Source organism: Acanthopagrus latus, chromosome 22 (assembly GCF_904848185.1).
Source record: "Acanthopagrus latus isolate v.2019 chromosome 22, fAcaLat1.1, whole genome shotgun sequence".
NCBI classification, from domain to species: Eukaryota; Metazoa; Chordata; class Actinopteri; order Spariformes; family Sparidae; genus Acanthopagrus; species Acanthopagrus latus.
Window position 1 is genome coordinate 8301503 of NC_051060.1, and position 13778 is coordinate 8315280.

The window sequence follows — 13778 nt, forward strand, 5'->3', positions numbered from 1 at the left end:
TGATGATCAGACGCCATTAGACACCCTTTCAACCTTCAACCCTGTCTCGGAGAAATTAGAACTAATTGGGATACATCTTGTGTAAAACTTTGCATATTCATAGATTCTGGAATTTTTAATGAGGGAGAAGGAGTAGGTGCTATTTTAAGGATTTTAATGTTGTCCTATTTTTCTGCAAAAAAACATGTCAGACATGTCATAAGAGAAATGTTATGTATACCTTAATACACATGTCCGGGTGATCAAGGTGATCTCAAACAATCAAACTAATCTAAGTTATAATATGCAACTTTCTTCATATAGTTTTTTTAATTCATTCATTTTCAGTCATTTTTACTGTATTATTATAGGAGTATTAACTTGTACTGCAACCCTACTCCTGAAATTGAACCTTAACTCAAAACTATAGATAGCTTTCCATTTTAGAGGGATTTCTTCACCCCCTTCACACTTATGATGTCTGTTCTTCATAAATATAGAAATACACACACACACACTCACTGACTCACACACACACACACACACACACACACACACACACAGCCCAGCTTATTTCTCTCTTATCCAGAGAAATCCTTTCATCAGCTTTTCAGTGCTGGGTAATCAAAGTATAAAGCACCATGTCAGTCTGCTATTGCCAGAGGCTGACGTGTGAGTGTGAGTGTGGGTGTGAGTGTGTACGAATATGCGTGTGCAGTCACCAGGTGCTAACACGATAACGTGTGTGTCCTCGCCAATGTTAAGTAGTATGGAAAGAATATCAATCTCACCTCAGGCCGAATGTGTGAGACTGCTCGTAGTGGAACAGGGAATTAATCTTCGCGTCTGAATTCACAGCAATCAGCCTGTCAATCAAATCCTGAGGAGTAAAATGAGAGGCTATGACAACGAATGCAGCAGTGAAGCAAAAATTAAAGCAGCATGGGTATTTATATGTATGGTGAGAAATGTACATCAGCCTCAGTGTATTGGGTGTTAAAGAGGAGGGTTTGCAAGGTAAAACAAATGTGTGGGTGGTGGTTAATGGCTAAATAAAAAGAGCAAACATGCCCTCAAATGGATGAAAGAGGCATTGCATGAAGTTGGGATGACGCTGTGTGGAAAACACTCACAGGGATGGAGGTTGGCATCTCTCTCAAGGTGTATTCACTCTTGTTGGCTAAAGGCTGCCGGCCCAGGAGCTCCCACACCGATTGGGAAGAGGAGAGCAGGTTGACCAAGGACAGAAAGGACTGGTGAGACAGAAAGTGAGACAGATGATTCAAGATATAGAGAAGGTATTTAAAAAAAAAAACAAGAAATAGAATGGCAATCAGTAGAGCGCATACCTCTGCCAAGACCCAATATTTCCCCTTTGTACTCACTCATAGATACAGTTTTAATTGAGATCCATTAAATATTTGTAGAAATTCATTCAGTACTTTCTGTGTAATGATAATGATAAACCAACCGACCAACCAACCAACAAATAGACATAGGTGAAAACATAACGTTCTTGGCAGAGTTAAGAAACAAACAGATAAAGAGTGGTAATAATCTACACTCCAAACTCACAATTGATCGGAATCGTCTGAAATTAAAGGCTACATGAGATTTTGAACATGAATATAGCAGCAACAACTATTTCTATGAGGAAAAAGGCTAAGTAGTAACAGAATCTTGATCTATATTTAATCACCACAACCTAATCTCACAGTTTAAGAGAGCAGTGTGTTCTGAAGCCTTCTCATGTTTTTCAACTTTTTTGACTGGATGACTTGTGTATTTGATTTTGTCGGCGATGCTGGTGCCCTGAAACGATATCTAGTTGCAGCGATTGTCTGAAATGCATGCACCCTTTATAGTTTTAACAATTTGTGGAAACTGATCTAGTGGGGAGTCACTGATGATGATTCAGGCAACTGTCATCAAGATTTACTCTAATTTAATGGTACTTATATTGTAATTTGTGCCATCTATTCATTAAGTCCACCAAGGAGGTTATGTTTGTGTGTGTCCATTTGTTTGTTCGTTGGTTTGTCAGCAGGATTACACAAACTACTGAATGGATTTCCATATAACTTGGATGGAGGATGGGCCTCTGAATAAAGGGACGGCTCCAGGATTTTTTTCTCACTTTTCTTTAACATTCAGGTGTCAGATAGGTTGATATAAGAAAAAAATTAGATGGCTCACTAGTCAGTTGATAATGATATTGAGCTACAATGATAAGACAAAAACAATGGATCAGTCAATTGAAAGAACAAAATTTTGCAGACTAATTTGAATAAATCAAATAATAATTTCAGTAATTTTTCCAGCAAAGATATCAAATATTTGCTGGTTCCATTTTCTTAAATGTGAGCATATGCTGTGACTGTTGGTTGGACAAAGGAAGCAACTTGGAGATGTCACTTTGGAGCATTTATTTAAATTTTTTGACCGATTAAGAGATAAATCTTAGTTGGAGCCCTAATATTTAGAAATTCAGCGGGGTGTTTTTGACCCTGACGAAATTTTTAATTAATGTTCAAACCTGAAAAAAAAGGATGTTACAGAAATAGAAAGCTGCTGACGGTGTGTTAGCACTGTGTGAACACCATGAAATTACATCTGAACATGTGAACACAACAGCAGCCTGAAGGATAAATGCCTTTCTGCTCTCATCAAGAAGAAAATGGAAGTACATAAATTAGAAGAAAGACAATGTAAGCACAATGAAACATACATGGAAGGAACAAACACTTTAACAACTGCAATGGTTGTGAAAAAGGATATAAACATCTGTAGGTTTTTTTTTAGGTTAACAGCTATCTCCATTGTTTTATCTGCTCCTGCCTCTCTGATCTGTCAAAGGTGCATTACAGACTTTGACACGTGTTTTTGTCTGTCTAATTCCGTTTGAACGAATCTGAACTCGTCACAGCTGAAAACACATCAGATTCTCCCCACTTTACAAATCAGAGCTAATTTGCCAGAAAGGCCTGTGCCACACAGGTTGAGGCACAAAACATCACACATTTTTTTAAATTGCACATTTTATCGGTTTCCACTACAAACTCAGTTCTGGGACTCTGTTGCCTCTGTGCTGGATAGGATGGACTTGAAGGTCTGCCTGTATGTACGTAACCTGGCAGCTGACCCACTGATAAGGCAGGCTTTAAAGTCACCAGTGGCAGGGAACAGTTCACACTTCACTGGCCGTCTGTCCTCACTTGGCTAGCTTCACTGAGAGAGATGGCTTGGCTGCTGTCAGAAGCTAGCATCAGACACACACATACAGAAACACACTAGAGTTTCAAAGTCTGGGCCCGTCCTGGACGAGACCTGCAAATCCTGTCCCAAAAAATTTGAAAATGAAGCCTCATGCAAAGAGGAGTCAGTCTCAGGGTTTAAAACAGTGAGAGTCTACATAAAAGACTGGAAATATAACCTTACATGTCACAGCCATGTCACACACAGTACCTTGAGGCAGCTTCTGTCAATGGGGTCCATTGGTGTTGGCCTGGGCCGGACCACCCTGACATCTTCACTGCCACACTCAAGAACATACCACAGCTCTACCACCAGGGCCTGGACAAAACCTGCAACACAACATCCAGTGGTTTCAGTTTGGAGAAATTCTGAATTTTCTCTATAATTCCATCCATAAGTAACGCAATGACAGAATATATGATTATTTTGGTCATGGGTTAATTTATTTCTTTTGTTTGTTTGGAACTGTTCGCATTCTGTTCAATCTACATTTTACACAGAATGCGAACACCTTTAGAAGCAGAGTTGTACCATGAAACGCATAAAAGATGCATTTAAGACATTTAAAGCTGATTCAGTTCTGTTCAACACACACTCATATCTCACACTCTCGTAATCCTTAAAAAAAAACTTGACACCTCATCTTGCTCTTTTTTCCTCCATTTATCCAGTCACAAACAACGTGACAAATGTGTTGCTTCTGGGCTGCATGTCGCCTGCTTTATTGCGTCTTTGCAGAACCAACTTGGAACACAAGCCTTAAGCATCATAGCTGGTAAGTGTTTGTTTGTGCGGAAAGGTGCTTTAGTACCTGAACTGTGCAAAGCCACCACCCCTGGAGCAGTCGCTGCCACCTGCGTCACCATCACCCCGTATCCAAACTTCTCACAGCGACTCACCTTCAGAACACAGAAAACACAAAAGTATATTCGTGCTTTAGTACCATCTGTTTAGTTTTTAGTTTTTAGTTCTGCTTATATAATTCTGATGAATGCGAGGTCAGGAACAGTATCAATATTTAAAGGATTAACATAGAAAAAGAAGGACTTGAATCAAAGCAAACTGAGCTTTATTTTGAAAGAAAAGGAGAATTGTAAATTGAGCATTTAGAATTCAGTATGCACTCCTGCTATGACACTGCCAGAATCCTGAAAAGGCACCACATAATAATGTAGTTGAAGATACTGAGGAGAAATCAAATTGCAAATTGATTGTTGAGTGTGCAGGCCCTTCATTAATTACAACACTATGTCACAACTAAAAATAGACTAAATATAATTACATTCCATAATTAAGTGAAATGCCAAACAAGTGAAGCAATTACATGAGTGTGTAAACAATGGAAGTAAATTAAGCCCACAGGGGATTAGCTAAGGTTTGCAGTATGACTGAGTGTGTCTACAATATGAATCATGGACAGTGCAATGTATATAAGGCATATGCAGAGTCCAGGGATTAATAAATTAAACCCAGTGTGGGGGTAGAAGCATGTCACAGGCTCCAGGCTACTGGTGAATACTGAACAGTCTTCAGGAAATATTACTGTGGCCTTGAAGGGGAGCGGGGGCAACAAATTACCACAGAATCCAGAATGAATTAGGGATACAGATGACACTGGCCAACACAATGGATAAAGGTCTTCAAGATAAATCATGTACTGTAGGATCATACATTATAGAACCCAAAAGCTTAGAAATACTGCATGCATGCATATAGTTATTGTACACAGCAAACATTCAGTTTGTGGAGGAGTAACACTGATTCCACATCTTTAAATGTACAGGATTTTTGCAGGTCTAATGATCTTTTTCTTGTTTGTCTTAGCATCACTGATTTAACTGCACAATTCACAAGACTTTGGAATCATCATGCAAGTTCACCCAGAAATCAGAACATTTCCAAGTTCATTTTGATGGAATTTCTCAAATGGAATTCTTTGTATGTGTTTTCTAAGCCTCACCAATTGCTTACTTTTACTTAACTGGGTTCAAATTTGGAAAAGCCTTAGAAGAGTATGCAACGTGTATTCACATAAACAGCTGTTGCATAATGTTTTCCTAATCAGATTAATAATTAGAATGGCACTCAGCAGAGCACATACTGTACCTCTACCAAGGCCCAACATTCAGGCCTAATCCAGTATCCTGATTTTTTTCATCAAGATACATACCTATTCCTTAAGAAGTATGAAGAACATGTTGAAAAGTGCTCAAAATATGTAAGAAAATTATATGAGGAATGAAGCATTTCCTGGATCCGTCTCTTTATCTGGATCTGCACTAAAGGTCAGTAGGTCTATTCTGGCCTGCTGACAAACCAACCAACTAAAAGAAACAGGTGAAAACACAACCTCCTTGAAGAGGATACAAATAATAATAGTAATTTTAAAAAAAATAAACATATAATGTGACTCTCTGAATGTTAAACAATTATGCTGTATGATCTATTTCCAAAGATGAAAACTGTATGATTTTTAATTAAATTCAGTATAATTTCTGGAAACAGTCTGCGTGTAATGACATTTTTTACTGCTTCAATGTTGGCTGACTGTAATTTAATACTGCTTCAATGTTGGCTGACTGTAATTTAATCCAACGTGGCAAAGAATCCCTGAACAGCATAATATTATTCCAGCATCGATGATATCAAGAGGGATTAAAAATCGAGCCAACGTTAACGCTCCCAGGGCTTCCTTAAAGGTGATGAAACAGTTCCATGTTCCATCAGCTCTTATCAGCATTTCTGCACTAAAATCCAGTGCTTTGTAAAATTGATTGCTACAAAGATTGACTCAACTGATTAGCTTACATTTTAACTTCAAATCTGCTACCAGAATTTTTATGACTAAATGACTCTGGAGTTCCTCAGTAGTAAGAGTTGACATCAGCTTACACAAAGACAGCAATTGTTGTACTGTAGGTGAAGGGGGGTGAGTGGTGCTGTTCCCTTACTGAGACAGTTGAGGTGCCCTTGAGCAAGGCATTTGATCTCTAAACTGACTCACTAGGGCCTTGTAGTAACTAAGTGCAGTTGAATCAGGCAGTTTCTAGGTGTGACTATGTGTAAGTATGTATGTGTGGAGCAGGGTGTTGCTGTAAAAGGAAGGACTTGGAAATGTCAGCACACCTGGAAAACTGTCTGTAAATAGTGTGTGTGTTGTCTTATACTTCACAAGGTCTATTATTTTTTTATGATGGAAAAGGACCAAATTGAAAACATCAACAGTTGTGTTGGATTATAAAGTGCTGTGCTTGTTGCTACCTGTAGTTTTTTAGTAAAGCGAGAAAACATGTAGGAGACACACTCGTTGATGGCTCCCGTCTGCTGGAGCAGTAGCAGGCCTTTGGGAGTTGCAGCAAAGTTCAGCAGGCTATCCAACAATGTCTCTTCCCAGATAAGCCTGTCCCAAAATCACAGGGAGAATCAGAGTAAGCTGCAGCACCAAATACATACAATGTAAGATCATGAGATTTAAACATACGCAACATCAGAATTTAAACTGGGCAAACAGTGATAAAGTACTAGTAAGTGTTTGTATGTGTGTGCATGTAGCCTCACATGTTCTGCAGATCCTGGGTGGATTTTCCAGCAGCGGCTCCAGGAACCGGGGTCGGAACTCTTTCTGACAGAGAGCTGGTCTAGAGATAAAGAATTCATACGTTTTATCATTTGTATTACTCAATGTATGAGTGTTCTGACATATCTGAAGAGTTTGACCAGAATTATTCACTTCATGCTCCTGTGTGGGAGACTTAAAAGCAGCTCCTTGTATTTATTTTATTAAAGATTTAATGAGCCATGACCCTGACATTTGTCTACAATTATGTTTATGTACTTTTATGTTTTGTCTTGATATTGTAATTTTTTAGATCTATAATTGATCATTTAATATCATCTCAAAAAAATGTAAATGGAATACAAATACATTTTAAAAATATAGTCCTAAAGAACCCACCGTTTGTGTCAGACATTTATACTGTATGTTAGACATGTGCATTGTTAACAAACTTATTGATGTGAAGGAGTGGCTGAGGTTGGTGACTGCGTAGTTGTGACATAACAATGATACAGAAGTCCTGATTGATCGCTTAAAGGCAGTTTTGAATAATGAAATAATGAATTTTGAATGAATGAAAGGCTGTCAGTATTTCCACATAGTTTGTTTTGATAATTTCACAATATTTACATATCATCTACATCTCGCTTTATACAATATGGAACCTTTACCTGGTAACTGTTTTTGGTACCCTTGTGAATTCATGCCCCCCATGTTGGTGTGTTTACAGTAAAAAGAGTGAAGGTCAACTTGCATCATTTCTCTGAAAATAGATATGGTGCTGCCCCATGTATCACACGTACATGCAGAATGATTATTAATATTTAACAAACACTGGGTAAAGTCAGGAGGAAGTGATCAGGGAAATGTTGAAGACTGATGGCAAGATGTCTCATAGAAGTTAATTTTTCACATGGATGTTTTAAATAAAGATGTGAATAGGACTGTGAAAGCAGTTTCACTACTTGCCCTTTCTATGATTTTATCTGTATCATAGTTTACTTGTTTTTGGTTTTGGCTGCACACTTAACTGTTTGTTTTTCTTTTCAGTTTTTTCTTTTTTTCTTTTCTTTTTCAGTTCAGATTACATTAATTAAGGTCTTCTGATTCTTCAGTATGGCAAGAAAACTATACTAAAAATCCAATGAAGCAGATTAGAATGGCTAGTTAATTTCCTCCATTTGCAAGCAGTGGCTTCTTGCTGCAGTGGAGGAATAAAGACACATTACAAGCAAATTAAACATGATAGTATTCTAGCCAGAGAAACATTAGACATGGACAGCACTGCATTAGATATTATAGGGGGGAAAAAATTCAGAGACAAATCTAATCCATCATTTATTACAATGTTTTTATGGATGGATTAGTTATTATTCTCTAAGTAAGGCTCTCATTTCTCTCTTTTAGAGAATCTGCCTGTAAAAAAAGGACCAATTCCATACAGCATTCCCAAATATTGACTAGAATGTTTATAATTTTTTTTAATATACAACCTTCCCTTTATAAACACAGAATCTATTCAATAACCTCTCGAAATCTGATATGAAACCTAGGCCATAGAGTATGTGAATATCTGACACAAAAACAAACTGATCCATGTTATATGAAGAAATGAAGTGCAGATACCTTTTTCCAGGCAGCAGCTACAGCCTTATGCAGGCCGTAGGGTCGGAGCACCTGTAAACCCTCACAGGTGTTGTATATCTGCCTACAGACAAAGATGAAGGCTCCACATAACGTATCGGACATGTCGGATTCACTTAGTGATGACAGCTCTTTGTCCAGCAGCCTGAGAGTGAACTGTACGATGACATGTGCAGCAAAGGTTCTGCAGAGGAGACAGAGATAAACATGTTATGTGTTCAATATGAGATCCAGTGAAAATGTGTGTTGACTGCGTTTATGAGTAGCCTGAATATCCAGGTTTTGTGTCTTGATTTCTCATCATATCAATCATTTTAATCTGTGCCAACACAGAATATTCAGAAGCCAGGATTATGTATTGTGTACTCCAGGTAGCAAAACTCAAAACTGTTTCTTAAAACTGGGAAAATGTCACATATTTCAAGACCTTTTACACACACAAGAGCCTCTAAAACACTGAATGAAAGGGAAAAAACAAAAAAGCGTAATAGGTTTTCAAATGCATTCTATTACATTTGTTTATTACTCTTATCAACCTATTTGTGTTGCTTCCTGATTTACAAATCATCTAATTCCCAGGCTTTCCTTGTCTTCACTATTTGTTTAAATTTCTAGAGTGACAAAAAAAACATAGGGATTTAAGTTAAGCACTTTAACATGCTCATTAATACAGCATATTTCTCAGAGGAGATATATGCAAGGATTCACTGGCAGACTATTTTCTTACTTTATCAAAACAACAATTTGTACTCAACAGCCGTATCTACATTAGTGAATGTATTTTTGCTAATTTACAACAACAGGCTATAGTGTATGGTTGGACAGAGTGACCCAGGTTACAGACAGGTCAGGTTCAGCCAATTAAAATAGAATACATTAATACTGAACACTCTGAGTGACCCTGAGCGCCTTTAATAATACATACTGTTGGAATCTGACTAGATCAAAGATATAATCGCAGTGACTGACAAACCAGCAACATCCTCGGGTCTAATCTGTTCTCTGTGCAGAATCAGGGGGATTTGTTATGCAAACTTAACTTTATATTAAAGTCTTTTTGCTTCGTCAGAAAAATGTAATTTATTCATTACCATGAAAGATACCAAATGAAATTGTCTATTTAATCATAATTCAATCACAACACCTCACCTCTCACTGTGGGCTACCACTAGATTCTTCTCGTACAAGAAGAGAGATAATCCTCTGTCGGTGTTTGCGATGCGAGCCAAGACGTCAGCGACGAGAGTCAGTGTTGCTGCAGGAGATTTTAATTTAGCCTGCAAACCGTAGAGAATACACAAACAAAGATTACCCAGCTGATTCAGAAACAGGTAGAATCCCGGGAGGGATGGACAGATGTTGAATACTGAAATAACATCATTAACTTTGACAAGGATGGAACTGAGAAAAAGCTATTATATTTTCAAACGTGATGCCTCCACAAACAGTTTTTCAAAATAACCTTCCAGCTATGACAAATAAACAAACACTCTCTTTTTGTCCTTATAACATGATTCTAACAAACACTTTAGGATTCAGATATGTTGCTGGAATCAAGGATAAAAGTCTGGTTTGTGGTAATGGTTGAGGTTAGGATAGATTTGTGGTTGGTCACCTTGTGTTAGTAGCTAAGATTAGGACTGGATGGATAAATCAGAGAAATATGGTAAAAGGAAATGTTATACATTTAATGCTGGGTGTTAAAATTGGAACTACTGGTTGGGAAATGAATCAAATCAGACAATAGAGTGAGCATTTAAGGCTGAAGCATTTATTATGACTAAATTTGCCATATTTTACTTACTTGTGTCACAGTCACATATCACTATATAGGACCATCTGATATAAAACAGTATTCAGAGTCTTGCTCATAATTTTAATCTTGGTGGCAATAAATACTAAAAAAGGAAGTAAGATGACTAGAAATTTCAACACTAATGTGTGTGTGTGTGTGTGTGTGTGTGTGTGTGTGTGTGTGTGTGTGTGTGTGTGTGTGTGTGTGTGTGTGTGTGTGTGTGTGTGTGTGTGTGTGCGCGCGTATATGTGACCTGCTGTTCAGTGAGCAGAGCTATAACTGGAGCCAGCAGTGTCTCTATTACAGGGGTCTGGTAGAGACACTCTGCAGCGCACTCTGTCCTCTCACACAGCTTCCAAAGCACCTCCATGGCAAGACCACTGGGAGACAGGGAGTCTGAAAGCATGAACAGTAAATTATAACCTTTTTCAACTGAAATAACCTGTGCTTTGTGTTTAGACTGTCTTGATATAATATTCAAATAAAGTACATGCAAGTCAAAACCTTTGACAATAACCTGAGAACCAGATTTTGCCAAGATGCTCCTACCAAACCAGCTGGATGCTTGTTTTGCAGAATGGATGCATTTACATCATAGACAGTATTAAAAAAGCCACAGTGATGTCACCTACTGTGACTACTTCTGCATCGGCTTCACTTTTCAAACCAAGAGACAAAAGACATTTCTTTTTTAAATTTATCATGATTTATACATTGTCATCATAGGTGTGTTCATTACAATGTTGATTACATGTTAATCAACAGTGACAGTAAAGCAATGTCAGAGTATTAACAATCAACAGAATCAAAGAGATCAAGAAGCATGACGAGTTCTTTAACCTGTAATACCTGAAGGACATTTTGCTATTTTTACTTGACTAAAATCTCAATGCAGCACTGATTTGAAGGATATTTTACACTGTCATACTTCTACCTTTATTTCAGTACATAATACAACTGAATTGATACGCTTTAAATCGAAATATCCTCCAACCAAAACAAACTCAGTCTCACACACACAAACATTATCTGTGTATCTACCTCTGCATTCTGCAGCATCATCACACTGCTCAGAATAGACTCTCACAAGTGGTGCATGTGATCCTCATCAGACTGCAGGTAAAATATTAATATAAATCTATGACTTGCTCGACATAACTTCCTGCAGCAGCCGAGCAAGCTGCTCTTCTGACAAAGTCATGGTAGGGGACACTATTGATCACTGGCAGGGAAGCTGCTGCAGTGTAATTCGTGAGAATGAATGGTGCAATAAAGCAAGGTCTTCCAGGAGACAACCACAGGACTGCATGACTCAGTACAAGGTTAAGAGATAAAAGATATGGTGTGAGCAATGCTGTTATGCCTCATAGGATAGGTCACCATGTTCCTTCGGTCCCTGAGTACAGACTCAAAATCTGGACAGAAACCAGGGAGGAAGTCGAAACTCATTTATGTAGTTCAAATCAGTGTTCGAGTGTGTGCGGCCTCACCGGTGTGTGAGGGGTCATTGTGTAGAGGTTCAGGGTGTTGGTACATGATGCTGATCAGGATGACAACCAGGTCTGTCACGGTGACTGGATCTGAAAAACACACACATACACCCAGTAAATAAATAAATCAGTCAGTGTCTAGACAGAGACAGTATAAATAGTGAGTACGGCTGAGAAAGAAATGGAAGGAGACCAGGTCTGAAATTTTGGTAACCTTGAAGATAAGGATAATCTTGGCTCACAGTTTGAAACAAATTTTATGAACGGGGATGTATTTTATCATCTGTTATATTTTGTGATGAAATTGTGATGAGCATTTTTCACTATGTTATACCCAAATTGCGCCATTGATGAATCTGAAAAATAAATGATTATCAAAATAATTGTGAGTTGCAAGTGAGTGATAAGCCCATATACCTATAACAATGTTAACATAACAAGCACATAATGAAAGACATGCAATGATCAAACAATTAATCCGTTAGTTGATCGATAGACAATTAATGGCCAAATGTTTTGATAATTGATGAAATCATTAATCAGTCATTTATCAAGCAAAAATATCAAATGTTTGCTGCTTTTATTTTTCAATTATGAAAGTGAAAAGAAGATTCTTTGCTTCTTTTGTTGAATCAACAGTCTAAAACCCAATTTGTAGATGTCACTTTGGGTTCCAGAGAATTTTGATGAGCATTGTTATGAAAATATTATCGGCTAGCGATAAATCAGTGGACCATGAAAATAATCAGCATATCAATAATAAACAACTATACACAACAACTATATACAGCCCCACTAATTACTTACTGTGTTTTTAATTTTCACTACCTGAATATCCTTCTGGTGGAAACATTTTTTCATTTTGTAGGATGAAATGTAAGGAAAACTACTGTCCACTAACCACCGTCAGCCTGAGATGATGATGGACTTCACATTCTGGCTGTGATATTACTTAATAAAGTGTTTGAGCTGTCTGAACTGGAGACATTTACAGGTGACTGGAATCATTGGCACAGTATTGAAATGGTGTACTAAAGTTAAAAAAATAAAACAACTTTTAGCTGGCTCTATCTCGGTTTATGAGAGAACAACTCTACTACTGACAGAAAAATTACAAAACATTATCATTTGTCACTGTGACAAAATCAGGAAAAATGGCCTGCAATGGAAACTACAATAGAAACTCATTTAGTAGCTAATTGACACATATGATGACTCATGGTACCCTTCCCATCTTGTGCCCACGTCAAGGTGTGGAGAGACTCATCAACAGGCTTCCACCTAAAGAGTGGGTGCTATGATCAATATAAACTGCTTTAACATCACTGATTTGATTGCCTCCCGACGTACTTGGAAGAAGAGTGATTATAGGTTAACGGTTAATAAAACTGTGATTAGAGCAGTCACAGTGGACAGTGAGTCTGCCATTCACTGTGTTACATAACTTTGTCAGAGATAAAGATGGGTGGAGGGACCTAAATCACTGGACTTGAGGGAGTGGTGCCACTGCTGACCAGACGCATTCCTACATCTGCTATAAAGATTGCAGTGATATTTTGTTGTATAATCACTACGGGACATATGATGTAATAAACTATAAGCAACAAACGATGCATTTTTCCCTTTATCTCCTTTGCAGCTGCTAACAATGGACAATAAAATGTTTTGTAGGTGTTCACATAACAAAGGAAGAGTTTAACTTTTCATGAATTATTTCAAATTGCTTCCTGGTGTAGAGATGTGGAGATTGATACCATTCTCATGTCTCTTCAGAAATTACATAAATAAATACATGCAAAGTCAGCTGCGGGTTAGCTCAGCTCAGCAAAAAGACAGAAAGAGACAGCTTAAAATCTTATACCCCATGTTTTTCCACAGGTGTTTGAAACAGTTTATACAAAAGTCCAGCAATGTACCTTTGCGCTTCCTCACTTTGATAGGGAAGAGCTTTCTGCCATTGGCGTAGATGAGGAGTTTTCCCAGGACACACAGCGAATGGACGAAGATGGCATATTCAAGCTCTTTTCCTGTATAAACACTCCTCTGGGCTGAACCTGAA

The 13778-nt window shown here is 37.9% G+C and overlaps 1 protein-coding gene across 9 annotated transcripts in view; it reads right to left on the minus strand.

The window, feature by feature from the left end:
- The window catches only part of tbc1d32 (TBC1 domain family, member 32), an 84774-nt gene that overhangs the window by 63750 nt on the left and 7246 nt on the right, over positions 1-13778 (minus strand). For all 9 annotated transcript variants that reach the window (XM_037086415.1, XM_037086413.1, XM_037086412.1 and 6 more), the window contains exons 13-23: positions 13636-13773; positions 11720-11809; positions 10483-10625; positions 9584-9711; positions 8417-8618; positions 6793-6872; positions 6496-6634; positions 4046-4133; positions 3445-3563; positions 1113-1232; positions 771-859 (exon numbers count right to left, since the gene is read on the minus strand). In XM_037086415.1, the coding sequence (XP_036942310.1) occupies positions 771-859; positions 1113-1232; positions 3445-3563; positions 4046-4133; positions 6496-6634; positions 6793-6872; positions 8417-8618; positions 9584-9711; positions 10483-10625; positions 11720-11809; positions 13636-13773 (1336 nt within the window). The remainder of the gene's footprint in view (positions 1-770; positions 860-1112; positions 1233-3444; positions 3564-4045; positions 4134-6495; positions 6635-6792; positions 6873-8416; positions 8619-9583; positions 9712-10482; positions 10626-11719; positions 11810-13635; positions 13774-13778) is intronic.